General features: G+C 66.3%; 1 protein-coding gene across 4 annotated transcripts; it reads right to left on the bottom strand.

Annotated features, from left to right (window-relative positions):
• Window positions 1–16,369: 16,369 nt before the first annotated feature.
• On the bottom strand, window positions 16,370–18,260 carry CDKN1C (cyclin dependent kinase inhibitor 1C). 4 transcript variants are annotated; one of them, XM_037156361.2, is made up of 4 exons: window positions 18,023–18,259; window positions 17,183–17,838; window positions 16,615–16,764; window positions 16,370–16,512 (listed from the first exon to the last, which is right to left on the bottom strand). In XM_037156361.2, the coding sequence occupies exons 2-3, from the start codon at window positions 17,826–17,828 to the stop codon at window positions 16,616–16,618; spliced, it is 795 nt and encodes a 264-aa protein (XP_037012256.2). In that variant the 5' UTR covers window positions 17,829–17,838; window positions 18,023–18,259; the 3' UTR covers window positions 16,370–16,512; window position 16,615. The 4 variants fall into 4 exon arrangements, with proteins under 4 accessions (XP_037012256.2, XP_053514139.1, XP_037012255.2 ...); XM_053658164.1 differs by having other exon boundaries at window positions 16,615–16,746; window positions 18,023–18,175; XM_037156360.2 differs by having other exon boundaries at window positions 17,183–18,260.
• Between the last annotated feature and the right edge of the window lie 9,529 nt (window positions 18,261–27,789).

Below are 27,789 nucleotides of genomic sequence, written 5' to 3'. Positions count from 1 at the left end.
CTCTGCGTGTGAGCACAGCCACAGACTCCTGGACCCCACGGCAGCAGTGGGGACAGGCCCCAGGCCAGGCCGGACTTGACCCCCAGGCTGAAGGCGGCCGCCTCCCCTCCAGCAGGTGCCCTGCCGGGGGTCCTGGGAGTGGGCTAGGCAGGAAGAGGACGGCGGGGGAGAGGAGGCAGCCTCTGGGCGGTGCCGACCCACAGGGCAGTGCGGGGCACGGCCAGGCTCCCCAGCCGGGCCCCGGGCCCCAGGCCGCTCCCGGCCGGCCCGGGCTCTGGAGCGTGAGGACGCAGCCGGCACTCTGCCCGCCCAGGGCTCGCCGAAGGCCGGCCCGTGCTGCACGTCACTCAGCTCTTCTGCCCGGCTGGTCACGCTGAAAGAAGCATCCTGGGGCCGAGAGGCGTGGATACCAGCCCCGAGCCAGCGTGGGAAGCAGGGATGGAGACCCAGACAGGAGGAAGCCTGTCTCTGGGCCTCGTCTCCAACTCCCCCACCCGCCCCCCAGCAGGTGGCCCACCTCCTCCGTCACCACCCCTGGCAGGGCCACCGCCTCCTCTGCCATCAGCCGTCCACCGAGCGGGCTCTACCTCCCCGGCTCCAGTCAGCAAACTCCTACTCATCCCACCAAGCTCCAGGCCAGGGCCCCTCCTCCATGAAGTCTTCCTGGAGAGCCAGCCAGACGTCACACAGGCTCTGCCCTCACCGTCCGAGGCACCCACTGCCGCCCTGTCTGAGCCCTTCACAGCCGGTCTCCCCCGTGAGCAGAACCGGCCACCAGCTCGTTCACCGCACTGGGCACGGGCTCTGTCCCCTGCAGGCAGCTGGCTCGAACCTGACCCGGGAGGAGCAGCGATCCCACGGAGGACCGTGGAGGACAGAGAGGGGCGCTCCGCCACCGGCGCCCTGGCCCCACGGACCAGCTCTGGCGCAGTCCCGCAGGAGCCCCCGAGGCCCACCCTTGGTGCGTGCCCACCCCCAAGGCCCAGCCAGACCACGGCGGCTTGTGTGGAAGGCAGTCTCGGGCGGGGGTCTCCTCAGCTCCCCGAGGCCCGCGCCTCTGGGTGTTGGGAGCGGCTGGAGCTCGGCGGAAGCAAAGACCCAGCCTGCCCGTAGTCACGTCCATCCCTGCTTCGCTCTTCGAGGCATCTCAGAAGGAGCGGGCTGTGCTGGAGCCTGCAAGCCCACCCCGCCCCCTCGGGCACTCCTGTCCACGGGATGCAGCGTCAAACGCTGGCCCCCGGACCCCCAATTTCCAAGGAAATCGGGTGGCAGACTACTGTCGGCTACAGCGTGTTGGCTGCACGGCCTCCAGCCCGGTGTTGCTGAGAGCATACTAGTGCCTCAGGAAAACGTCCTGAAAAAGACCCGTGCGCCGAGACACCCCCTTCCAGGGCGATTGTAGAACTCTGGCCCCTGCCAAGGGGACATCTGAGGGCCCCACAAATCCCTGCTCCGTCCAGCACAGCCTGAGCACCCAGGGCCGACCTGTGTCTCCAGTGGCCCTAGACAGAATCCCAGCCCCCCACCCAGCCAACCCCAAGACCAGCAATGGTCCCCCTCGCTCCCCTCAGCCCCCTCCAGCTCATTCAGGACTGAGCCCCCGCTGCCTCCCCCAGGAAGCCCCACAGGCTCTGCCAGGCTGGGTGAGACTACTCTCCCCGGGTACCATACTCCAGCCCTTCATCTATGCCAGGAGCTGGTGACAGAGGGGGAGGAGGGACAGCGACCAGGAGTGACGTCAGGCTGAACAGGATCACCAAGACCCTTGTTTGTCCACCTGGGGAAACTGAGGCCTGGAGGCGGCCGTGCCTCACCCTGTCCCCCCAGGCCGTTGGGGGTGCCCGAAGTCTGAGCAATGCCGAAGTGACCCGGGCATCTGTCTCGGGGCCCACAGTCCCACCCCCCACCCCCCCAGGAGGCCTTGGCCCTGGGCAGCACCCGATGAGGAGCCGTGGGGACCGGGACTGTGGGGAGGGCCTGGTCCTCAGCAAGGGACCAAGAGCCTCCGGACTGAGGGCTGGCTAGGTCACCACCTGGACCAGCAGCCTGGGAGGCGCAGTGCGTTCGGCAGCCTTGCCCAGGATGTGCGTAGGGCAGTGAAAGGCAGGGAGTGGGGGGGGGGGGGTTCGAAGGCTGGCCACAGGAGAAGGACCGGCCTGGGTGGAGGGCTCAATAGCTCCCGGCCTCGGAGGCCCTCAACCTGCCGGGCCGGCCACATCCTGCTCCACAGAGCAGAGCCCCGGCCTCCGGGTTCCCCAGGCGGACAGTCTGGGCCGCAAGGGCCGGGGGTCGTGCTGGCGAGGGCGGGGCCGGGTCGGGGGTCCGGCCAGCTGACAAAGCCTCATTTGCAGGTCAATGCGGCGGCACACTCGCCTCTCCCCGCGCCCGGCGCCCTTTGTCCGGCCGCGCCTGCTCCTCTCGCCAGATGGCCACGGAAATGCTAATTTCAGAACCCCCCTCCCGCCCCCGCCCCCGCGTTTAATTGCGCCTTTGCAGATGGGCCTCGAGTGTGCGCTTCATGCAGATGAGCAAGGCCTGGCCACCGTCGAGTCCGCAGGCCGCCCTGGGACCCCGGCCACCGCCCTGGGCGGGGGTGGGGAGGGGCGCTGGCACTGGCCCCCCAGCAGGCCGCTGGGCACAGAGCGGGCACCCAGCGGGCCCGGCTCAGGAAGGTGCACTTTTCTCTAATTTCTCCAGAATGAGATCTTAAGTGATTCTGAATGAAAACAAATTGGTTGCTTTCTTCTCCAAACAGACGTGTACAGTGTGGTGGGGGCTGCCTGAGAGGGGACAGAGGAACCCCTGCACTGGCAGCACTGGGGGTGGCCTGGTGCAGCCTGGCGGACATGGAGCCGCCGGCAACAACCACGGTGCTGGTTCTGAGGCACACACTGACGCCCAGGCCGCAGGCGGGGCAGCCGGCAGGTCCCGGCCTCCAGACCTATCCGTCAGCAACACCAGCAGCAGCCTAGGCCCCTGGTGCCCAGCCTCTGGCCCCAGGGAGGGGGCATCCTCTGCCTACCAGGGTTCCCCTGCATTCCGCACCCCCAGCTGCTCAGGTCTGACCACACTGGGTGCAGGAGTAGGCAGGGCCAGCGGCAGGACCGAAGTCAGTGTCTGGTAGGAATGAGTGAATTCGGGAATGAATGAACCAATCAGTGGGGGGACGATGGAGAAGGTCTCTCTGTGACCGGTAGTGTTCTGGCAAACTTAAAAGCCCTGTGCCTTGGGAGGGGTGGACCGGCTCTCCGACTCCCAGGCCCGCAAACTGTCCAGACACAGAACTCGGGCCAAGTGACCATTGCAAAGAAAAGGGACCCAGTAGTCCTCGGACGCTGCTGTGTTTCCGTGAGTTGCTCGGATGTTCAGAGGACAGCCTTCGGGCCGGGTGTGAGGTCGGCCTGCCTACTGCAGCGGTCCAGCTGCCAGGAGCCCAGGCCCAGCACCGGGATGCAACCCCTGCCTGGGGCACCCTCCTGGGCCCTCCGCCTGCTCCTTTCAGAGACGCCTGCAGGCTGATCGATCGCTGGGCTGCAACCTGATGGTCTGGAGCCCCCGCCACCTGGCTCCAGGCTGGCCGGCACCCTGCTGGCCTCAGTGCCTGTCCCGGGGGCCAGCACAGGGCTTACACGGCAGCAGGCACCCAGGCCAGGGACAGAGGGCCCAGCCGACCCCGCTGCCTGGCCTGCTGGCCCTGGATCTGTGCCAACCCAGTGACCGACCATGGGTAGGGGACAGTGGCTGGGGGATGCGAGGCCAGGAAGCACCGTGGAAGTTTCCATGGTCACAGGATGGAGACCACTTCCCATCAGTGTGGAAATAAATAAGAGGTGCCCCCCCGCCGGCCCACCCTTCCATTTCCTTCCAGGAAACAGTTCAAACGGCACTGCCACACCCCGTGTGACACAGACATAGCTCGGCCCCGACCCGCCGCCATCACTGCATCAACCAGAGACAGCCACCCCCCCCCCCGGGAGTCCAGGGGTGGCAGCCTGGCCCGCCTTGGTGGCGGCCACCCACTCTGTGCTCATGGGCAGCTTCTCCAGGACGCTTCTTCTTCCTCACACATCCCCTGAACCTGAACTTGAACCTGAACCCGGGAGGGCCCGGCCCTTCCTCACCAGTGCACCTCTCTCTCCTCCTGGTTGAATAGTTTGAAGTTAAAACAACACATGGACGTGTGTGTGTGTGTGTGTGTGTGTGTGTGTGTGTGTGTGTGTGTTTTCTAAGGCCTTAAAATATGTGCTAAGTGTGCACTTCAGACCCAAAATGTAATGCGGGCCCCAAAACCGCGTCGGATGCCAAACGGCCTCCCTGCTCCTCTCCGGACGGGAGAATCTAGATGTAGGGACTTTTGAGTTCTTTTTGTTCCCTCATTTTTTTTTCTCGTCTTTTTTTAAATTCTCACCTGCAGACACACTCACGGAGTTCAGAGCGTGAGGGATGGAGAGGAAAACAGGGGTGTGAACTGGTCGCCCCCTCCACGCGCCCCAACTGAGGATTGAACCCGAAAGCTTCCGGTGTACGGGACGACAGTCCAGCCAATGGAGCCACTCAGACAGAACGTTGTTTTTTAATCCATTTCTGTGTTGTTTGCTTTTTTTCTTTACAATGAGTATATGATATATCTCGGGAGGAACTACAAGGCTATTTTCATCTGGGGATTACAATATATAAAAAGCACCGTTGCTTTGCCAACCAGGTGACCTGGGGGAACAGCGACGCTGCAGCCACTGGCCCCTGCGAGGGGTCTGCGCGGGGGGTCCGAGGGCTCCTCAGCCACAGCCCCCGGCCGAAGCCAGGGCAGACCCACTCCTGGCCACATTCCGCTCCAGCCTCCTCTCGTTTCCAGCAGAATTCCAAAGTATATTGTTGTTATTGTTATTATTTTGCAATTATGTGACATTTTTTAAATGCCTGGAGTGTTTTTTCAGCCATGTGCGTTCGCTCCTTCTCACTGTGTCCGCCTGGCTGGTCCGCATGGACCTGCCGAGACTCCAAACCCGAGTCTGAGTCACGGCGTGGGCGTTGGGGCTCGGCCCCAGGTCACCCTGTGGGGTCTCAGCCTCGGCCCCACCGCCGGCCTTTCATTTGGATTCAGGGACGTGTTGGGGGGTGAGAAGGAACACGTGAAAGAGAATGAAAGGAAAGGAAAGCCCGTCGGGCCCCAAAGACTGCACGCAGCGCAGACACACAATTCTGAGGGACTCGGGGCCTTGGCCCGGGGCTGGAGCCCTCAGGGCGGCCCTGGCAGCCCTCCCCCTTCTGCACCCCGGGTCGTCAGGGCGCCCGAGCCTCCACTCCCAGGGTGCAGGGTGGGCCGGGCCCGAGACGGCACCGGCTCCAGGCCCCCATTCTCCCAGGAGACCACCCCGGACGCCGCTGGAGGCCTCCCCGAAGAGTGAGGGGCCCTGGGGCCACTCTGTCCTGAAGCCGAACCCCCCCGCCTCAGAAGCAGGCCCCGCGCCCTGCCCGCACCCCCACTCTGAGCCAGGCCCGGGCAGGGTCCCCGGGTGGCCCTGCAGCCGACCCCAGCCGGAAGCCCCGTGTGGTGAAGGGTCGCGCTGTGTCTCCCCGAAGCTCGAGCGGGAACCCTAAAGCCCGGGGCTTCAGATCGCAACCTCGTGTGGACAGAGGGTCTTTGCAGAGGTGATGAAGGTGAACTGAAGTCGCACCACAGACGTGTCCTCACAAGAGGAGGTCGGGACAGACACACACACACGGTGTGGGGACAGAGGGAGGGGACGGCCGTCCGCACGCCCAGGAGGGAGGCCTCGGGAGGAGCAGCCCCGTGACACCCAGGCCTCAGACTCCAGCCTCTGAGAGGGAGACAGGGGGTTGTTGTTTAAGCTCCCAGGGGCCGGACCCGTCAGAGCAGCCCCAGCAAACCGGCCCCCAGCGTCCCACCCACCCGGACGTGACGGAGGGGAGTGCGCCTGCCCCGTCCGGACCCCGGGCGGACAGAGGCTGTGCCCAGACGTGCGGGCGGCCGAGCCCCGTCCACGGTGGTGCCGAGGCCTCTCTGCCCCAGTGCTCTCCCGGCGCCGTCGTGGGACAGCAGGTCCCCACACCCAGGGGCCACCGTGAACAGGGAGCCTCCCAAAATGCCGTCTTCCAAAGCCACGGCCGAGAAAGCCATGTGCAGAACGAATGGCTGTGTGCCCTTGGTGCAAAGTGGGGACAGAGCGCGTTTGGGGGGCTTCACAAAGGGCCTCGTCCAGGCCAGTGGGGGTCAGCTGACTGGCCCACTCTCACAGCAGCCACGGCGAGAGTGTTTCCATGTTCCTTCGCGTCCTCAAAACCAAAGGCAGTCAGCAGGTTTCCGAAGACGCCCTCCTGGTTTGGAGCAGGGGGAAAAGGACAGAAAACGGCACCACGCAGCAAAGCAGAAGGGACAAAAGGGAGACCCCTGGCGCCTTTGTGCCGTGTCCTCCCTCCCGCCCGCAAGGGGACGGCTCACCCCGAGTGAACCGGCCCCATTGTGGGGTCCTGACGGGCTCCGCGCTGGGCAGAAATGTAAATCCCCCTTCCCCCTTTGATTCCAATATTTAAATTGTCAAATATATATGCCGTGGCCATTGAATGGCAGCTGACCTCACTTATTTTCATGGAAGCGATGCGGCAGCCGCGGGCGGCAGTTAATCTAGCTGGCAGTGGCCCCCACGGGCCTGGGGGGCGGGGAATAATCCTTTTATTCAGACATTTGGCTTAAAAGAATAACAAGGAGAAAAAGCTGGAACATAATTGCATTGCCTGGAAAACAGAGATTTTCTCTCGCACTAGCTCTCTAACGAGCTCTTTCTCCTTCCTCAAAGAGCGGAGGCTCCAGGCCAGACGCTTTCTCCTGGTGCAGAAATCAGGAGGGGCCTCCTTCCCCTTCGCCCCCGCGCCTCCCCCCCCACCCCCCAACGGATTTTCCAGTGGGTCGGCGCCCACCGGCTCATTCATTCATTCATTCATTTGTTCGGTGAACTCCAACTTGGAAGACGGGCCGCAGCCCCGAGGAGCCAGGCTCAGGTCAGGCCTGTGTGGCCCAGACACCCCAACTGCTGCTTCCAGAGCCTTCCATCAGGGCAAACTGGAGTCTCCATGGCCCTTGCAGACACCGGAAAACCCAGCGCAGCGTCCGTGCGTGTGGGGTTTCCTCTGCACCTCCCTGCCGGGGCCCCAGGCGACCAAGCACCCAGGAAGGGGTAGAGGAGGGGGGACCTCTCCCTGGGCCAGCAGGGCCAGCGTCTGCCACACTGCCCCGGCTAAGTCCGCTCCTGGGCCCGGGGCTCCCAGAGGGCCCTGGCCCAGCCCATCAGCGGGGCTGGGTCTTTAATGTTTAAAGAGCTCCGCGGACATTTCAAGAACTGCCCGACACGATTTCCTGTGATGCGATTGCTGTCGGGACATCTGCCCTCTTTGCCGATAATAAAGTCGCCGGGTTCAGAATGAACTGCTCGGCCCGGCTTTGAATCAGGGCTCACATATGGTTGGTAATTAGCTGGCTATCTCTCGGAGTTAAATGATTTTTTTCCCTCCCCCGTTCGCTTCCATAATAGACGCGAACAAAGTTGTTATTGTCCCCTGTTGCGGGACATTCTGCGCCTGAATGAGCGGGGGCTGCTGTGCCGTCGCGGATTTGCCATATGGTTGCGCGGAGCCGGGAAGAATGGGCCGCTGTGTGTTCACCCTGGACGCCGCGGCGCAGGCCGTGCCAACCGGGCAGAGCCCGGTGCCCGCCAGCGCAGGAGGAGCGGGCGCACGGCCGTCCGCGGGCCCACCGCTGCGGCGCGGGAAACCCGCGGGCCCAGCGGGCAGGTCGCGCGCAGGGATGGACCCCAAGGGTGCAGGGCCTGCTCCCCGCGGAGGGCGCGCAGAGAACGCGGGACGCACGCGCCGATGGGCGCGCGGCCGACCGAGGCCCCGCGCCGCCTCCGGCCCTCGCGCCCGTGCGGGCCGCGGCGGGGGCCGGCACTGCGGCTGCAGCGGCCCCATTGTGAGGCCGGCGAGACAATGGGCGGCCCGAGGAGGCACCTGCTCGCCTGAAAGGCCCATAAATCGCCGCCGCGTCCAGCTGCCTTCCCGCCCCTCCCGGAGGACCAGCGAGCCCAGCACGGCCGCGCCCGGCGGGGGAGGCTCCAGCCCCGGGCCGCGGAGCATCACCGACAGTTGGTCAGGGCAGCCTGGCACCGCTGCGAGTTCCCTCCGGCCCCGGTGCAGCGCCCAGCTCCCAGCCTGCCTCATCAGAGTCTTGCACCCTCAGCTGCCGTCCCCCCAGAAGGCCAGCACCCTCCTGCCCATCTGTCCAGCAGGATGCCCAGGCGCCCACGCACCCAGCGGTGCTCTCTCTGGGTGGCCTTTGACCTAGATTCTTGGGCTTTTGTTGTTACCGTTGCTGCTGTTTATAATATTGGGGGGGTATAGGGGGGCAGCCTCCTGGGAGCACCAGGCTCCAAGCCGCTCCCCCAGGGCCCGGGAAAAACAACCCTGCCGCCCCCAGGGCTGCTGCGCTGCCCCCTTTTCCTAACCTGGAGTCCTGTCCCACTCGGGGACTTGCTAGCCCTTAAAAGCAGGGGCCCACACCCTCCCCCACCAGTCCTGGTTGCCAGGCCTGGGGGTCCTGCACTTCCCACCCACCAGCCCCCTAAGAAGCTGAGCGGAGGCCTCTGGCTGGGACACCCTGCTCCTCCCCAGACGCCATTTCTAACACCTTTGGTGCCGCAGACCTTCCTCCTGGGAGGGGAGAGGTCCTGGCGGAGGCAAGCAGGAAGTGGTCAGGGGCCACCGCAGCGGCTGTCCTGCCACCTGGGATGTGCCCAGAAGCCGCCTGGGTGTGCCCAAGCGCAGGGGAGGCTTGCCTTGGGACACAGGCCTGCCCCAGACGGCCAGCTGGAGGCGGGCAGTGGAGATGGGCCACCCCCCCCAGGAGAGGGCCGGTGTGGCCCCTGGCCTTGGAAGAGGGTGCTGAGGCCAGCTTCTCCTGCCTGGGGCAGCGTCCCCTCCCTCGCCGGCCGGACATCCGGGCTGTCTCTGCAGGGAGGGAGCAGGGCTCCGACCCCGGGGTGTGTCCTTGGCACCGCACCGCTCTCGGGAACCTCCAGGAGTTGGCACTCGGACTGGGCGGGGGTTTCCTTCCGGGAAAAGGCATCCAGTCCCCGGGACTTCGGCAAGGCCAGGCCTGTGCTGGCAGCCGAGGAGGCCAGGCCGCTACGCGCTGCCCCCCGTGCCGGCAGAGGGGCACACCTGGCCAGCCCCAGGCCTGCTCCTGGGCCCCCCCCGCCCCCTGCTCTCCCGGGCTCTGGAGTTTAATCATCCTGAAGTGGCCAGTGCTATCTCTCCTCACCCCTTGGTCCCCTAATGAAGGGCCAGCACTTCCTGCTCCCTCCCCTCCCCTGACATGGGAGAGGAATGGTTTTTCCACTTCCTTTGATGTCTTTTACAAGTTCATCTCATTTCCTGCCTGGGCATTTCTGACCTGGGGGGACTCCCACCGGCCAGGCCGCACGGACGGTCCCCCTCTGTGCAGTGGCCCGGCCAGCCCAATTTCCTCCCGCCTGCGCCACCTTCTCCCCAGGCCTCCGAGGGGGCAGCCCCAGCTCGAGTTTCCCAGGAAAGGCGTCTCGCTAGGGGTCCATCTCCCCAGGGCAACTCCCCGAGACCTGCTTCTCCGGGACCCTGGGCCCCCTGCCCCGCCCCTTCGGGCAGGCCGGTTCTGTCCGGTTCTGTCCGGTTCTGTGCCCTCGGCCTCCTCGGTGCGGCAGCCAGCCGGGCTGAGGCGGGCACGGGCCACGGGGCCTCTGGCGCCCTGAGCACACGGAAGCCTCTCAAGCAAGTGTGGGAGGCTGGTAGGGCAGGGGGCGGGGGCTGCCCCCCAAACCTGGCTCCAGGAGACCCCAAAGTGCAGGCGTGGAGGAGAGCGGAGCCCTGCGATGAGGCACTGGAAAGAGCACAAAACAAGTCCTCTCGCAGAGTTCAAACGCCCCGGCCCTCGCCCTCCCTCTGCTCCCCGCCCCAGGCCCAGGGCTCTGGGCCCCGCCGAGGCTGTGAGCCCAGGAGCAGGACCCCGGGCGCTGGCACCCAGACCAGCCGCTGCCCCCGGGGCTGTGTGACAGGTGGCCGAGGGGCCTCCCGTGCAGGAGCGCGGTGGCTGAGGAGGGCCTTCACGGGGGACCGAGGAGACCGACCCCAGCTGCTGTCTGGGCCGTTCCCTTAGACCTGCCGCTTTGGGCCTTCCAAGCCCCAGAGCAGGGGGCCATTGGGGGCAGAGACTGTAAGCCACGGGTGGCTCCGTGGGCCTCAAAGAACATTGGAGTTAGGCCCTCAGAGGCTCCCAGTTCACCAGCCCCTGACGGGGGCAACCAGGGTTTTCTTCCCCCACCACAGACAGACCTCGGCGGGGGAAGGGGGGGGCCAGGCCCAGCAAAGAGGGAAGTCTTGACGGGGAGACAGCCAGAGGACAGCCACCCCGGTCCCTGCTCCAAATGGCACCCCAGTAGGTGGGGCCGGATGCAGCCCCCACGGAGTGCTGGCCAGTCAGCCATGAGCCAGCCCGTCTGCCCCAGGCCCTGCCCAAGGAAAGGACAGCCCCACTCCCACCCCTGAGGGGCATTCTGCAGGGGGCGGCCCCTGACCGTCACACCCAGGAAGTAGCTGAGGGCAGGCGGCAGTTTCCAGGAACAGGGGGTGGTGTCTGTTCACAGACGGACCCTAGGGGAGACCCCATGTGCCCCTGGGGTGGTCAGTCCCCCGCTGAGGTGCCTCCTGCAAGTGACGGCCTGCCTGCAGGACAGCACCGAGCTTATCGCTGCCGCCGGCGCTAAGGGGACCAATGGCCCAAGAGAGGTTCAGAAAAGCAGCGACACGTCAACCAGCCTGGACCCCGGGGAGCACATGGGGTGTCCCCTCCCTGTAGGGACCGTCCGGCAAGCGGGGTGTGCCACCTCGCTGCCAGAAGGAAGCGAGGCAGTGGCGGGCGGTGGGGGGGGGGATCGTGAGTGGGGTGTCCCTGGGCGGATGCCCTGGGCAGTGTCTCTTGTGAACCTTGGTGCAGCAGTGGCAGCAGTAGGCGGGCAGCCGTGATTCCATGTCGTTTCGAACAGAGCACAGGGCCTTGCCTGGAAGCAAGCTTCGGTCTCCCGGTGTAACGTGGGGGGCTCTCCAAGTACGCCTCCCAGAAGGAGGGGCCCCGGGGCACCTCCCAGAGTGACGCCTGCTCTAGTGGCAAGGATGGACCTGTCCATGGGAGGAGCAGGGGTCCGAGATCAGTTTAAAAATAAGAAATTAATTAAAGTAAACAAGAATGATAAGTGTTGGGAGAGGGGAAGAGAGGGACCAGCTCAGGAGACCTGGGGCGGTGGCTTTGTTTGCCACTTCCCAGAATTTTCTTAAAGGAGATACAAGTGATACTGTTGCTATTGCTGAGAAAAACACATAAACAGCTACAAAGTTAACAGAAACAGAAACTATGTATCTGTCCATGCACGTGCGTGTTGTGTATTACAATATACACGGAAGGAGGAGAGGGCTGGCGCCCTTATCAGGCATTGCCATGGCGCTGGCTCCGTGACCGTGGTGCCCGAGGAGGGTCCCCGAGTCCTGTGCACACGCCTAAGGCTCGGCCTCTCCCTGGACCCAGCTCTGATGTCTGAGCAAGAAGCCATTCCTGGTGTTCAGTCCATTCAAACACAAGAACTGCTCCGTGGCCTCTCTTTCCGTGTGTTCCTGAAAATCCATGCTAAGGGAAAACAAGCTTGGTTTTAACTTAGGTAGCAATTGCTTGGTGAGTCCTGAAGGCGAGCCCCTGGGATGTGCTGGGTCAGCGCTGGGCATTTCCAGGAAGGGTGCGTGGCCAGAGGGCCGAAAGCTCTCTGGGGAAGCAGGGCTGGACCCCCTCCCTTGGACGCCAGCGGGCTTGGTAGAGCACAGGCTCGGGGAGGAGGCGGCAGCTGCAGGCGCCTTCCCTTCCCAGGCTGGGCCGTTAGAGAGCAGCGCCCTGGGAACCCAGCCACCATGCCAGGAGGAAGCCCAAGCAGCCCCTGGAGACGCCCAGGAAAAGGACCGAGGCCCCAGCTGGTGCTGGTTGGTTCCGCCCGGTGTGGGCCTGGGCCAGCTTGGAAGGCCATCTGCCCCTGGCCGGTGGGGCCGAGCCCCCCAGCACTCCTGACTCCCAGGATCACCAGGCAGGTGGGGAAGGGGCGAAGGCCTCGGCCCATCCCTCGGGGTCCTGGCACTGGGAGGGTCCCACAGAGCTGTGTGTCCCCCCCGAGCTCCCCACAGTCCCGGGAGGCAGGTCGGTGATGGGAGGGTGCGGCTCTGCTCTCCTGGGAGCAGGTCCCGGAGAAAACTGGGCCGAGCCTCAGCCGCCCGAAGTCCCACCTGGCCCTGCAGCTCGCTCGGCCGGGCCCCGCCGCCCTGGTGCCCCGAGCCCCGCTGCCACGGCCTGAGCCCTGGACAGCCAGCCCATCGGTGCGGGGACAGGCGGAGGAGAGGGGTAGGGGACTCATGGCCCTTCATTCGCCGGCTGCTTTCCGCTCTTGCCTCAGGATGATTCACCGTCCCCCGAGGCGGGATGGACAGACGGCCACCGTGCCCCACGGTGTGTCCAGGGCCGGGGTCACTGCACACCAGCCCCTCCGGAAATGCTCCCTGGCCCCTGTGCTCTGCCCGAAGCCCCTCGATCCAGGTGCTCCCCGCCTTGCCCACTGGACACGTGAGAAAGCCCGTGTGACCACAACAGCAGACCGGAGGCCACCGGAGAGGGCGGGGCCCCACGCACCCTGCGGGGCCAGGTCCCCAGCCCCTCAGCGGGCCACCGGGGTCAGCACTTGTGGGTTGCCGACTCAGGGTCAGAGAGGAGTCCCAAAAGAGGGCCTTTGACCCTTCCTCTCCCGTTCCCCGGGAACGGTCTCTCTGCTCAGGCTCAGAGAAAGGCCCACATTCACACTCACAAGTAAACACACTCCTCAGGGCACCCCCGTCCCCACCCCACCCAGGCCATCAGAGAACCCTGCCAGGTCTCCCTCCCGGCCCCCCCCCACCACTCCAGCCCCCTGTCCTCTGGGGGCTGCAGGCCTCGGGGCCTTTGCACCCGCCGCTCCCTCTGCCTGAGCCGGTCTCCCACGTCATCCTCACATGTCCCAGCCCCACCTCAGCCAAGCTCAGCGGGGCCTTGCTGGGGCCGGAGGGGGCTCCCCGGCCTGGCCTGCTGTCACACCCGCCCCCCGGCCCTCGCTGAGCAGGTGTTGTTCTGTCATCTGCCACGGCAGGAGCGGCTCCCGGGGACCGGGAGCTGTGTCCCTCTCATTTCCTGCTGGGTCTCTGGTGCCCAAAGCAGCAGCCAGCACACTGGACGCAAGTGGGTATTTGCCAAACTGGTGTCCTGCCTGAGTGGCCGCAGGAGCCCATCGCCAGCCCCCACGTCCCCGCCACCCAGCAGCCTCGGCCTCCATCACCCCGCCTTGCTGCCTCCAGGGCCCCCCACTGCCTGCAGATAAAATCCGCCCTTTGGCCCCAGCCCATCAGACCCGGAAGGTCCAGGAGGCCAGTGGGAGAGGGTGGGGGCGGGGAGCCTGACAGGCTTACTGACCAGGCACCCTGTCAGTGACAAATGTCTAGGCCACGGGCAGGTCCCACACCCACCCCAGGCCAGGCCAGATGGGAGTCCAGAGGACCTGGCTCCTGGGGAGACTCCCAGCGGCACCCCCACCCACAGGGGCCCCCCTCAGCCTCTGCCCTCACTCGGCGCCAGGCCCTCCCCCGCCTTTGCGCACCTGGGCCCGGTGCCTGCCCAGGGCAGCCCCTCCTCAGCCCCGGCCTGGCCGTGCCTGCTTCGTTGGCTAAGGGGTCACAGGCTTCACGGTTTGCCTTCCCGGTGCCTGTCCCTGCGTCCCACCCTGCGTGCCGGGCTGCCCAGCGGGCTCCGCAGGCCCAGGCTCCGCTCCCTGGGGCCTGGCTCTGCTCCGCACCCTGGGCCCGCCCTGTGAGGGGCGAGAGAAGATGGAGCTCCAGGAAGCAGAGCCCAGTGGCTCTGGGCCCGTGGTCCCCAGTCCTGCCCAGGGCGGCAGCTCAGCCTTGCACAGGTCTCTCCCTGCCTCAGTTTCCTCCTTAAACAAGCGGGGACCAAGGTGTGGTCCCCCGGCCGGCAGGACCTCACAGAAGGTGGACTAGTGCCTGACACAGAGCAAGGACCCAGCACGGGGAGCCCTCACGGCTCCTTGTCCTGGTCGTCACAGTCATTGTCATTATTATCCCCACCGAGGGTCCCCCGTGCAGGGGGACATGGAGGAAAGGGCCCGTCCTGGCAGCGGGGCACTCACAGACAAGCACAGGCTGGCCGGGTCACCCTCTCCCAGGACGTCCGAGGCAGGAAGCCAAGGCCCACGGAGGGGAAGGAGGGCCTGCCCGGCCACCTGTGCCCGGAGTCATACGGGAGACTCACCACCCAGTGCTTTTTCCCTATAGGGCGACCTCTGGGTCCCCCCTGCCAGCTCGAGCCCCCGGAAGAAACTGCCCAAGAAAGAACACGGGTGGCCACCTTCAGCCACGCAGCCCTCCCGGTGCCGCAGAGAAAGCCACCGCTGAGGCACACCCTTGCCACACACTCCCCCGCCAGGTCCCTGGCCTGGGCACCAGACCTGTGAGCCACAGAGCGGGCAGGATCCGGCCGCCCCGCCCGCGGGACCAAGGCTCTGTAGCCACTGTGCTTGGGGACGGCAGGGCACCCACCCTCCAGGTTCTGTCATCAGTAACACTTTTCAGCTGGGGGATGGGGTCCCGCGGCTCCCCTCCCCACCTCCGCCCTCACATTGGGGGTCAGAGCAGGCCCCCTCCCCCAGGAGGGGGAGGCTGGGGCCTGAGTCTGAGCCGTGCCATCCGATTCCGCATTCCGGGGCGACCAGGCTGATTCGGAGCTGAAGGGGGCAGGGGCCCCGCTGTCACTGGGGGGACGGGGCGAGCCCCTGCTGGGCCTCGAGGCCAGGCCGACTTAGGCAGTTGGAGTGGGTTAACTGCAAGGCCACGTGTGTGTCCAAAAGTGAGGGTTGAGCCCAGCCTTTGTCCCTGACCATGGGGGGACTTCAGCCCCCAAACTGGTCACTGAGGGTACACAAGGCCTGCACTTCTTCTGGCACCAGCAAAAATGCCACCGGCCTCTGTGTTTTGCTGTTTTATGTCACCCTTCCCATTGTAAGCCGTGATTTTCAGAGGTTTATAGGTCAGCGGTTTTTGTTTTAAATGTCTCCCCTTTATGACTGAAGGGAGAACTTTGAAACCAGAATGCCAGTGTGTGCCTGAGGTCCCCAAGTCCAAGGGCGGACACAGCCTGGAGTTCTTCCACAGGGGCCCTGAGGGAGCCCACCGGCTTTCCCTTGCCCTCCCCTGCCCCACCCAGCAGGCCTGTGGGCCGCCCCTCCCCCAGCGCAGGGCCAAGAGGCCCAGAACCCTTCAGGGGTCTCTGCGAACCTCAGGAGCGACTGGGGCTCCACCTTGTGTGGGTGGGCCCCTGGGGTGACCGCAGTCAGGAGTGGGGTCTGCAGTGTGGGTGCCCACCTGAGGCCCACGGGGCTCAGTGCAGGGCAGCTGGGTGTGGCAGTTGCCTTGGAGTGAGTCTCGGGGCACAGCCCGCACCTGTGTATGTGTGTGAACGATCGCAGAGCCGGGCGGGGCCGCTCATCCCTAAATTAGGAGCCTGCAGCAGGTGGGCGCCAGCCAGCCTGCCTGGAGACCGTCCCCCCTCCGGGGCCGCCCCCGGGTGGTAATCTATCTCCCTAGCTCTGGGGGGGGGGCCGGGCGGGGGAGCCCGAGTCCGCACAAGCACACAAAGAGCTGAGTCGCAGCGTTTGTCGGCCTCTTTATTTGGAACCCGGCGGACGAGGGGCCGGAGCAGTGGTGTAGTCGGCTCAGGAACCGTTTTTAACAGAGTCGTCTTCAAGTTTAAAGTAACCCTAATAATAAAAGACAGAGCGAAAGCGCGAAGAGACTGCAAGCTAGGTGGGCTGGTGCGGCAGGCAGGCGGCTAGGGCTCGTGAGCGACCCCCCCGGAATCCGCTACAAAAATAAATTTACATTTGTGGGCGACCAGGGTGACCAGGTGGGGGGGGGCGCCTTTGGCATAACCAGTAACCAAGCTACTGCAAGGCAGAGCGGCCCACGCCTCGACATAAATAGAAAATATAAGTTAGTATAATTTTTTTTTAAACTTTTTGTACAAATATACATGTTTTTTTCCTTTTTTTTTCTTTTTTTCATTTTTTTTTTTGCACTGAGTTTCAGCAGAGATTAAACATTTTATATAAATGACTCTTAAAGCTTTACACCTTGGGACCAGTGTGCTCTCCGTGCAGAATACATTTAGATATAAAGGAGATATTAATACATTGCACAGTTTTCAAACTTTAACACAAAACCAAACGCTGCCGGTGGCGGCTTGCCACCGGTCGCTGCTACAAGGACGGTCCCGGCCGAGGCCCAGCGCTCTTTTTCTGTCGGCTGCCCAGCGGGTTCCCTCGGGGCTCTTTGGGTGTGAGGCTGCGGGGAGCAGAGAGACGGGCACAGTGAGGTGGGCAGAAGACCGCGGCGACCAAGGGGACCCCAGGGACCCCTCCCCGCGCCCCCAGCCACCACACTCACCTCATCGCAGACGCTTGCGCGGGGTTTGCTCCGGGGAGCCCACGGGCGGGGCGCCGCCAGAAGCGTTGCATCCCGCAGGGACCTCGTTGGGCTTGGCCTCCGGAGCAGATCTCTTGCGCTTGGCAAAGAAGTCTGCGGCGACAGCGCGCGCTGCGGGTCAGGGCGGGGCGTGCGAGGGAGCCTAAGAGCGGCTGGGGTGGGGGCGACCATCCCCGCCCGCGCTCAGGTCCACCGCCGGTCAGCTTTGTTTACGTCGCCGCGCGATGCGCTGCGGAAGCATTCCCCCCGTCCCGCGGCCAAGCCCCCCGGGGCTGCCGCGCGCACTTAACCCCCTCCGCGCCACGGTCGCCACGCCCGGGGAGGGACTCCCGTGGCCAGAGCGCGCCGTCCCATCCCTCCCGCCCTAGAGAGCGGCCCCGGAGCACAACAACAGGGCGGGGACCGCGGGCGGGCCCTTTAACGCCACGGGAGAAGGCGGGGACCCCCCGAGCCCCCCCAGGGCCGGGAGCACGGCCAGCTGGACAAAGCGCGGCCGGACCGGGCTGGGGCGGGGCCGAGCGGGACTCACCAGAAATCAGAGGCCCGGGCAGCTTCTTGATCCCAGCTCCTCCAGCTCCGGCCGCGGCGGCAGCAGCGGCAGTGGTGGCAGCGGCCGCGGCGGTGGCCGCTGCGGCGGAGGTGGCCGCAGTGCCCGCCGCGGGGCGCCCCGACATCCCTGAGTGCAGCGGCTCAGCCTGGGGCTCCTGGTTGCGCGGCGGCGGTCCCGCCTCCTGCTCAGCGCTCTCTGGCGGCGCCGCGGCGGGGGCCGGGGCCGGAGCCACGGCCGGGCCGCTGTCGGGCGACGCCGGCGCCTCCTCCAGGCCGTCGAGGGGCTCGTCAGCCGGCGGCCCGGGGGGCGGGTTAGCACCCGCGCCTTCCGGGCGGGGCCGGGGCGGCAGGAACAGGCGGCAGCGCCCCACCTGCACCGTCTCGCGGTAGAAGGCGGGCACGGACTCGCTGTCCACCTCGGTCCACTGCAGGCGCCCGGGGCCCCGCAGCGGCACGTCCTGCTGGAAGTTGTAGTCCCAGCGGCGCTGGTCCTCGGCATTCAGCTCCGCGAGGCGCATCTGCAGCTCGCGGCTCAGCTCCTCGTGGTCCACCGGCCCGAAGAGGCTACGGCAGGCGCTGCTGCGCGCTATCTGGGGATAGGCGCGGCGGGAGACAAGACGCTCCATTGCCAATTCGCTGCAGAGATACACGTCGGACATGGCCAGGGACCGCAGGGTCCCGGGCCGTGGGAGAGGAGAGGAGAGGAGAGGAAGAGGAGGAGAAGGAGAAGGAGAAGAGGAGGGCGAAGGCCGGGCGCAAGGGACACCCCGCGCAGTCGGAGTCTGCATTTGCAAAGGGACGCGGCGGGCGCGGCGGCTACCTGGCTGTCGGGCCGTGAACGGCTCCTGAGTCTCGCTCGCTCTGTGGTCGGGCCGCGCCCCCTCGATGCCTGTCCTCGCTCGCTCGGGTGGCTTTGGCCTGGTTGGCACCCACCGAGCGCTGAGCACTTGGCTGTGGAACGCCCAGCCTTCGCGCGCCCCTTTATACTCGAGGGTCCCACGCCCACAGCTCGCGGGCCCCACCGCGATTAGCATAAAGTAGTATTTTCAGTTTCAACAACACCGCCTCGATTGGCCCGCGCCGCTCCCCCCACTCGGCCCGCGGCCCGGCCCCCGCGCGCCGCCCATTGGCCGCGAGCACACACCCACCCGGGGCGGGCGGGGCGAGCGGGCGGATTGGCGGGGCGCGGGCGCGGGGAGCGGGCTCGGGGGGCGGGACCAGAGTTAAAGGGCGCTGCGGGCGGTAACGTGACACCGCGGCGCCCCGCCCCCTCGCCCCATCTCCCCCGCCCCGCGTTGGCTCCTTTGTCTGCCCGCGGGGGCCGCGCGGCAGCAGGAACTCGGGCGCCCCCCCTCGGCCGGCGCGCCCTCTCCGGCTCGGCGAGCGGCGGTCCCGGACTGACTCGCCCCTCGAGGGTGCCCAACCCGCCGCCAGCTTTCGCCACTGGGCTTCCCGCGCCAGCTGACGGGGCTTTAACCCGCCGCGGGCAACTCGCCCCTGGCTGGAGCGAGATGGGGGTCTCCGGCTGCTCCCCTGCGCGGCTTGCTGCGCCCAGGGCTTGCGTCTCCGAGAGGGCTCCGCGCACCTGGAGACCTAACACACCTGCTCGCCCTAAAGCTCTGGAGCAGGAAGAAGGGGGCGGCCAGAGGGAGGTGGGTCAGCTCCCCTCTTTCACCGCGACGGCGGCGAAGTGTGGGACACTTTGAGTTCTGGACCTCCTCCCCCTGCGGCCCGGTCCGAAGCCTCAGGAGCTCGGGGCCCTCCCAGCCTGCTCAGCCCGTCCTGGGTTGTGCCCATCATGTCGCCGTCGGCCGGCACCCTCAGGCCGGGCCCAGGCCACTCCGGGCTGTGCGGGGCCACGTGGGACAACTGCGCAGACTGGCGGCTGGATGGGGTGCTGCGCGGGGCCCTGGAGGCTCCTCCGGGAGGGGGGGGCTTGACCGGTCCTGCTAATCCTCGGTGCCAGCCTGGTCCCTTGTCCCTTGGAGAGCCCGCGTGCCCTGTGGAGCCCCGCTCTGCTACAGGAGTTGCCCCTCTCCACTTTCCTACTGGGGGGCAGCACCCCTTCAGACGTGCCCAGAAAATACTGTTGGTTGTTGGGGAAAGGACGCCCCTAAGAATGAAGGGGCGTGCCACCCAAGGGGTTGGGGAGGCTGACCCAGAGGGGGGGAGTGCCCGCCGGGGCCCACGGCCCTCCTCCCCACATAGCACCCCTTGGCCCAGCCCCTGGTCCTCCCCGTGGCTGTTCCCACCGCGCTGGGCCACGGAGGACCTTAACTTCCTGCTGCTTTCCCCTGGGCCTGGCCTGTCTCGGCCTGAGAGCCGAGGACCAGAGGAGCCCGAGCCCTCAGCCCCACTGCTGGGGTGGTGGGCGGCTCCCAGCACACCTGGACCGGACACCGTGAACCCGTGTGTCTGTGTGTTGTACTGAGGGGCGGGGGGGGGGCGGGGGAGAAGAGGCTTGAAGCAAGGAGGGGACAAACGGGGGAGTGCACCTACCCAGGGGAGGGCCAGGCAGGGTGCCATTAGGGGTTCTCGAAAGCAGAAACGAAGGCAATTTGGGGTGTTGATTTCTTTATTTTCAGTGCACTGCATTTACAAGCGTGGGTGCCGCTGTTTTTGTCTTCGGGAAAATAGGAGGAACTGACCACAGCTTGACCACAGCCGGCTCCCCCGGGCCATGGGCCTCTGATGTCACCTGGCCTGGGGATAGAAGGAGGCAGGGCCTTCCCATCCCGTGTGGCTCAGGGCCACGGCAGGCAGCGACCACAACATATGGAGCACACAGCCCCCGGCATGGCCCGGAGGTCGGGGTGCCATGGCCCGTCCTCCGGGTCCTCTCCCTTCCTGGAGAAAGGAAGGCACTCGCTCTGGACCAGCCCCCAGCCGGCCCCGCGCTGATGGGCTGGGGACCACCAACCACCCCCACCCGAACCCTCCATGACTGCCAGCTGCTTCTGGCAGGTGGGCCCCAGAACCCCCACGGCAAGAAGCCCAGCAGCGTGTGACACTGAGTCCTGCCTCCAAGAACTGGGAGTGACACATTCCCACACGCCTCACGTCACGAAGTGTGGCCGTGGCTGGGCCTCGCCTGTTTCCCCAGAAAGGAGCTGCAGGGGCCCCTCGGCCGGGAAGGAGCGAGGTTCAGGCTGGACCCTCCCCCAGCTTCCCGGCTTCGTCTTCTGTTCCCCCGGGGGCCACGGGACCACCTCCTTCCTGAGCAGAGAGGTGGCCTTCTCTGAGTCTGTGACCCCGAACTGAATCAGGAAGGGCACCCACCAGCTTACCGAACCTGCGGGTCCTGGGCCGGGGCCGGCCCCGCCCTCTCCGCCGGGGACAAAGCTGGCTGAGGGCAGCGGTGGGGCTGGGGGCTGGGAGCCAGAGGCCCCTTCCAGCCCAAGGGGCCCGAGCAGGCCAGCATCTGTGTGGATGCAACAACCAAGCTCCGTTTGTAATTAAAAATATTTCCGAAGGAAGAAAGAAAGCAACAGAAACAATGCTTGTACGTGTTGCTGCGAACAGCTGGTTCCCAGGACCAGCCGGGACTGCCCCCGGCTGCCCCAGCGCCCCAACTCCCGAGTGCCTGGGCGTGGGGGGGCCCTTGTGGGGGTGTCAGGAGCACCCAGCCTCCTGCTGTCCTCTTGCAGCACGTTTGTGCTTCTGAGTGGTCACACATTCACTCCGTCGCCCTTGTCCTCCGAGCACGTGGACAGGCCTCCAGTCTTGGCCACAAATGGGAACAGAGGGGCTCTGCTCCTCAGCCCTCTCCTCTCCGGGACGCCGGCCAGTGGGGAGCCGGGAACGGACACCTGGGACAGCAGAGCCCCAGGGCAGGGAAGCCCTGTGGGGCCACGCAGAGCAGGGCCACCGGCCAGCGCCCTCCACGCACCGGCCCCACGGCCATGGGGTGAGGAGCAAACGCTGGTTTTGTCTCAGTCCACTGGCATGGGAGGTGCACTCCCGAGCAGGGCCTGGGCATTTTCGAGATGGGGAGACGGAGGTTCGGGAAGGCGAGCTCTCTGTGGCTTATAGTGGTCAAGACGGTGAGCCCACACCCAGCCCGTGGTGGGGTTTAGCTCTCCCCGCGCGGGCTGGATATCCGGGCTCCTTTCACAGCTCCGGAGGCCGAGGCTCGTTTCGCAGATTCTGGCCGGAGAGAGGCCGCTCCGTCCCCGGCCCCATGCTGCCCCCTGGTGCCCGATGGCTGCAGCAGCGCCTCGCAACTGCCCAACCCTCCCTTCTCCCCCCGAGCCCCGCGGAGCTGCTCTGGAAACCCACTGGGGCAGCCTGCGTGGCGGGGCGGACCCCTCCAGTGCTCCGGCGCCCCGCGGGGGCGTCTGTGCCTGCGCCCCTCCGGCGGCCTCGCTGGCGCTGGCCAGGGCGGCGCCTACTGAGGGGCCGGAGGGGTAACGCAACCCAAGACGACGTCAGCCACCCCACGCCTGCCCCGCGTGGCGGTGCTCCCGGCCTCACGGATCCTTCCAAGAGCCCGCAGAGGGGGTGCGTCGATGCCCGATTTGCGAGGCAGGAACCGGAGGCTCGGAGTCGGTGTGTCCTAACTCCCCAGCGCTCCCTGGGGCAGACCCGTGCCTGCCCCCAGCCCTGAGCCTTCCACGGGGCTTCCTCGGGGCTTCCGCAGGGGCCTCGTGGGCACAGTGGCAGGGGGAGGGGAGTCCAGGGTCCCAGGGCTCACCTCCCGACAGCCCCACAAGTCCCGGAGCAGGGGCTGGCAGGGGTGAGGCACAGCCCTGTCCCGGAGAGCTGACCCCTCTGGCACGCCCCCCTCCGGAGGCGACCGCGCTCCTGCCAGGCCCATCTGCCTTCCCCTGTGCAGGGCTCGACCCGTCCCCCTCGCACCCCACCGGGGAAAAGCCCTCACTGCTTCGTCCAACACCCCCCCCCCACAGCACTCGAGGGGTGCCCACGGTGGTCCTTCCTGAGGGCCCCGGACAGACGTGGTGAGACTCCCTGGAAGGCCCCGGCCCCTGGGCCTCCCTTCTCCTCCCACGAGGGGCCCTGGAGGCCCCGAGGGTGTGGGGAGTTACAGATTAACCAGCCAGCCCCCAGCGACAGGCGGAGGCCGGCTCCGCGCCCGAGCAGGGGGAGGCTTTCCGGCGCCTTGGCGGGGGCCCAGCGCCTGCGCCAGAACCTTCCTCCCGCACCGAGTTCCCGCGCTCCGCTCGCTCGCCCCGCCCCGGCCCCCCCAGGACGGGCTGTTCTCGCGGCGGCTGCCAGGCACGTCCTCCGCAGGTGCCGGCCTCCCTCCGGGGACGCGTCCGCAGGCCGCGCGCCGCGATTCGACAGTTCTGGTTACAGGGCTGCCTCGGGCGCGGGGTCCGGGCCGCGTCCTCAGGCCCGGGGGGAGGGGCGGCGGGAACAGGGAGCAGCCCCCAACCCCACCCGGCCCCGGGGCCACGGACCCTCGGGTCTCAAGCGGGGACGGGGGGGAGGGGGCCTCCGAGCTGGTTCGGGAACTTTTCTGGTGTCAACAATGAACAGCCCAGGAGACCCAGGACCATCGGTCATCTCCGCCGCGGCCAGACCCTCCCAGGGCCGGAGTGGGGCGCGGGGGAGGGTCCCCGCGTGAGCAGGGACTTGCCACACCACTCTCCGTGGCCACGTCTGAGTCCCCTGGGGCCCCCTCCTCAGGCCCACACACAGCACACAGACTGGCCACCAAGGGAAACGGCACGAAAAACAAACCCTGCAGGAGCCGACCCCTCCCCCCTGGACCTCCGGCCTGCTGTGCGCGCCCCGCCCCCGACTTTCTGTCCCGTCTTCTTGGGTTAGTGGGGACCCCTGTGAGTCAACATCTGCCTGAGGGCTACACCAGCCCCCCCCCCCGCCACGTGGTGTTCAGAGAAGCCAGAAGTGCCAGGAAGGAGAGGCGAGGGTCCCCGTGAGCACCCCGTTCCTCCCCCCACGGCTGGGATCGGCCTGCAGTTATGGAGGAAGTAGAGGCAGAGCTCCCCGGCCTTCCTAGACCTTGGCAGCGACCTCGCTGTGGACATCAGCAGAGCACCCCCGAGTGAGCGGACACGGGGACAAGACCCCTGCCCCCACAGCGGGTCCCCGCTGTGCGGAGTGGGTCCCAGGCCTCTGCCTGTCCTGGGCCGGGGAGGGGAGCCTTCCCCACTCCGCTCCCCCGTGCATTCACTCCTCACGTCTTCCCACGTCCTCCCAGCCGAGTTTGGAAGGTGAACCGCAGTTTAATAGGACAAGGACAGGAGGGAAAAGCGGCCAGACCCTGGCCGGTCCTCCTGGAGGCCAGGGCTGCACAGAAGTGGGGGCTCAGACGAAGGGGTGCCCGTCCCCTCCCTCCCCCGACAGCCTGGGCACGGAGGGCTGGAGGCTGAGGCAGGGGCGGCAGGCCCTGGGCCGCCTGCCAGACCAGTCCGGCCACCTCCCCGCCCTCCAGCCCGCCCCAGGCCCTGGGGCCCAAAGCTGGGCGCCTGCTGCCCCCTGGTGTCCACAGACGGCATCGCCGCCAGCAGCCTGTGGGCCCACGGCCGGGGGACTGGGAAAGAGAACCCCAGCCCCACGGGCCCCGCTGCCCACCTCACTCATCCGCACATCACGGGTGACTTGGGCAAGGCCTCAGTCTCTGTGGCCCCCAGTCTCCTCAAGTCTAAGATGGGGGCGTCTGCCCAGTGCAGCCAGTCTCGGCTTTGTAGGGGGGAAGCTTCATTTTCACCCCCGCCGTGTTGGGTGGGGGCCTGTCACTTACACCTTAGTGGGAAATAGCATCCGAGTGGCTGGGGGCATGGGGGCCAAGGAGCAGGGAGGGGAGAGGGGGGAGATCAGGCTGAAGAGAAAGCCGGCCCCCCCTCCTCTTCCCCCCTCCCCCTTCTTTTCCCCTCCCCTCCCCCCTCTTCCTCTCCCTTTCCCTCCCCCTCCCCTCCGGCCTGCCCCTCTGCCGCCCTCCAGCCCTCCGCCCCTTCCTCTTTCCCTCCCTTCTCCTCCAGCTCCTCCTCTTCCTCTTCCTGCCCTGTCCCCCTGCAGCTGCCGGCCTCTCAGCGCCCTCTGCCTTCCCTCACCGTCAGTGCCGCTGATTGAAGCCCCCTTTTGGCCTGCACCCGCCCACCCCTGCTGGCCCCAGCCCCGGGGCCTGGGTGGCTGCAGGGGGCACCCACTGGGACCCTGGGACCCAGCCCCCTCAAACCCCCAAGAAAGCTCCCGTGTCCCGGCAGGAGCATGGCCTGGGGAGCAGCAGTTGAGCAAGCAGGCCTGAGCGGGGTGATGGTGTGCGCCCCACCATCTCCATCAGCAGCCACACCCCCAAATAGACTACCACCCAAGGGAGCCCTGGGGTCCCCCTCCAAACCGCCCACAGCCAGGTACTAACTCTGAACCTTCACAGATCCTGGGGTGGCTCGGGGTAGGACGGCCCGAAGTGGGGAAGAGCAGGAGCCCCCATCAGGGCCCGCTCCAGGTTTGGGGGGGGGGCGGAGCCTGAGAAGAGAGGAGCCCAGGCCTGGGTGGGGGTCCATCGGGGCCGGTGGTGTCTGAGTGCAAGCGAGGGCTGGAGAGGCTGGGGGGCCGCCTGCCGCTGGAAGTGCCCGAGGGTTCCTGCTTGGGCCCAGGGTCCTCTGATGCAATGGTGCCACCGCAGAGGTTGGGAGAGAGACGAGGTGGGCCTAGTGCCCCCCGCTCCGGGACCCAAGGATGCAGGGTTAGGATGGAGGACATGGGGGGGAACGTGGGGGGGGACCAGCTGTGGTCCAGGGAGGTGGGCCGAGTGCTACACCCAGGTTCTGGATGGTGGCATCTGGCGTGTCCCCCTGGCCACTCCATGCTAGCAGCATCCGCTGGAAGAATGGGCAGGGGCGGGGTGGGGCTGCGACCCGGCAACCCTGTGGGCTCCCTCTTCCCAGCTGTGTGACCTTGGGCAAGTGGCTTCTCCTCTGTGTCTCCTCTGTCTGGCTCCGAGGCCACGCCCTCTGGGTCAGGCCCAGGGGCCACCACACCACCCACACCAGCAGCCCAGAGGAGTGGGCAGGACTCGGCCCAGCACTGGACACCACCCAGCTGCCCTGGCTGTGTGTCTCAGCGGGTTAGAGCATCAGCCTGATACACTCAGGGTTGCAGGTTCAGTCCCCAGTCAGGGCACACACAAGGAGTCGATGTTTTTCTCTCCCTTCCTCTCTCTCTAAAATCAATAAATGAAAAACATCTTAAAAACTGGACAGGTGCAGAGCCCGGGTGATGGGCTGGTGGGGAGACTCCAACACCAATAAGGCACTGCCCCCCCCAAGGACGTGCAGCCCCTAACAACGACCTGACCGAGTAAAACATTATTTGCATAGTAAGCAGCCTGGGCAATGCCAGCACCAGCCACTGCCCCCGGGGATCAGAGGAGTCTGGGACACAGACTGTGAGGACTGAAGTGACTCTGTCCCCACCGAACAGCCACCTCCCCAGCTGCACACACCCAGTGCCCAGGGCCCAGCAGCTGGTGGCCCCATGCCTGGCCCTTCCTGTGGAATCAACTCGCATGATCCTCCCAGGCACCCTGTGAAGCAGGGTTCCTTCCTCTTGTCCCCATTTCACAGATGGAGACACTGAGGCTTGAGAGGACAGGACCCTTGTCGAGGTGAGTCGTGGAGAGCCCAGCGGGGCTGACTGCAAAGCTGGTCCAGTCCCAGCTTGGTCCCTGCTGGCAGCGCTCCACTGGCCACCCCTCACTGTGTCAGGTCAGGGCCTGGCCTGGGGGTGTCCAGTTGGTGTCCTCGTCCATGTCCACCCATCCAGCCAGCAGACACCCAACTTACCAGGACCTCAGGGCACCCTCCCCTCCAGGGGCTTCCAGGCTGGTGGGCAGAGGCAGAAATACATGAACAAACCAAGTCCCCTGGGCTGCAGGCCAGTGGCCCCATGAGACGGGTCTGGGGCGTGGCCAGGGCCGTGACTTGCACCAAGTCCTGTGGGGCAGCTCCTGCTTCTTTGGTTTGCAAAGTGTGAGCCAGACCTGGCCGGCCTGGTGCAGAGCAGCAGGCAACGGGCCCGGGGCAGGAGCCCACCCCCACCCCCACCCCCCACCGCCCCAGCTCTCAGCAGTTGGGGCCCAGGCGCCCAGAGCAGATCACTAGGGAGGCTGGGCCGAACCTTCTGGAGATGCCTGCGTGGCTGTCCCCAGCAGAAGCCAAATGACTGGGATCCCTGCAACTGCCACCCAGGCAGGGGGAGGTGACCAGGGGACCGTGGGGCACTCTAGGATGTGGAGGGTGCGTGGGTTCTCGGCCTCTCCTGGCTTCCGGAAGTCCCACCTGCTTCTTTCTGGACTCTGCCGAGTTCCCAGGGGCTGGAGGTTCTGGAAGGTGCTGGACATGACATGGAAGCTCAGAGCACCAGGCAGTTTCTTCTGGTGGCCGCCCCCCCCCCCGCCTCGGTTTCCCCCAGCCCAGCCTGGCGAACAGGTGTGTGCTGCCCTCTGAGCCCAGCTTTCCTATGACGTTCCCAGGCCCGTCCCTGCCTGACTCCAGGCTGCCTGTCCCTCGGGGCCCTTGCCCCTCCGGCCCCCTGGACGGACAGCCCTCCTTTGGAACTGCTGTTCCTACCCCTGTCCAGAAGCCGGGGGAAGGCAGCCCTCTAGGGGCCTAGAAGTGGGGCCCCATGACCTTGCAGTGCCCCCCAAGCCTCTTCCCTTCCTTCCTCCAAGTCCGGAGGGACCCATGGGGGGCCCCACGTCCGGGAAATGCCTCGGCCCCGGACGAGCTAGGCAGGTGGTGCCTGGGTAAGGGTCCTGCTCCCCTCTCTTCCGGCTGCAGAGGGAAGGGGCTGTGGCCACCCCGCAGCATACCCAGCGGTCACCCGAGGGCCCAGAGCTCCGGCCGCAGGACACAGCCCAGCAGCTTCCCCAGCGAGGCTCCATGAACCCTCTCAGCTGTGGCCATCGGCTGCCATGAGCCCTGCAGTGCCGCCACCCACCATGTGGAACCCTGTGTCCCGGCACCGGGCCCAGCACTCGGAGGGTGAGAGGTGGGCCCTTGCCCATCCCAGGACCCCCGGCCTCTGCCCTCCTTCCTCCTGGACACGGGTGCCTGGACCACTGGAGGCAGGTGGCAACCCCCCACCGGCTGGCAGAGCCTCTGCCAGGGATGCAGCTGTGCGTGGCTGAAGGGATCAGCCCCACGAACCCACCTGCAGGGGAAAAGGAAGTGACAAAGCTGAGAAGGGCCGGCCCCAGAACCCTCCTCCAAGGAGTCCTCACACACCCCAGTTCTGGAAGGTTCCTCGGCACCTGCCAGCCCCGCCCCTTAGCCCCACCACCTCCGAGATGGAGCTGCATGGGTTGGGGTGTGCCCTATGACTTCAAGGACGCCAAGCCGGAGTCTGACTGCCCAGGATGGGGTCACCTGAGACTGGGAAGTAGCAACGTGCTGCAGCCGCTGCTGCCCCCTTCTGGCGAAGGCCTGAAACTGCACCTGGCGGGGCTGAGAGGGGGAGGGGCCTGCAGGAGACCCACATCCCACCCTGCCGCCTGCCCTGGCCCAGCCCCAACCCAAACCTTGTTCGCATCCCTGAAGAGGTGACTCTTGAGGTGGCCCCTGGGGAATATAAGAGCTGTAACAAGCGCTGTCCAAAGTA

Source organism: Artibeus jamaicensis, unplaced genomic scaffold, assembly GCF_021234435.1.
Source record: "Artibeus jamaicensis isolate MK-2021 breed Jamaican fruit bat unplaced genomic scaffold, CSHL_Jam_final scaffold_537, whole genome shotgun sequence".
NCBI lineage: Eukaryota > Metazoa > Chordata > Mammalia > Chiroptera > Phyllostomidae > Artibeus > Artibeus jamaicensis.
This window is presented reverse-complemented; position numbering and strand designations above follow the sequence as displayed.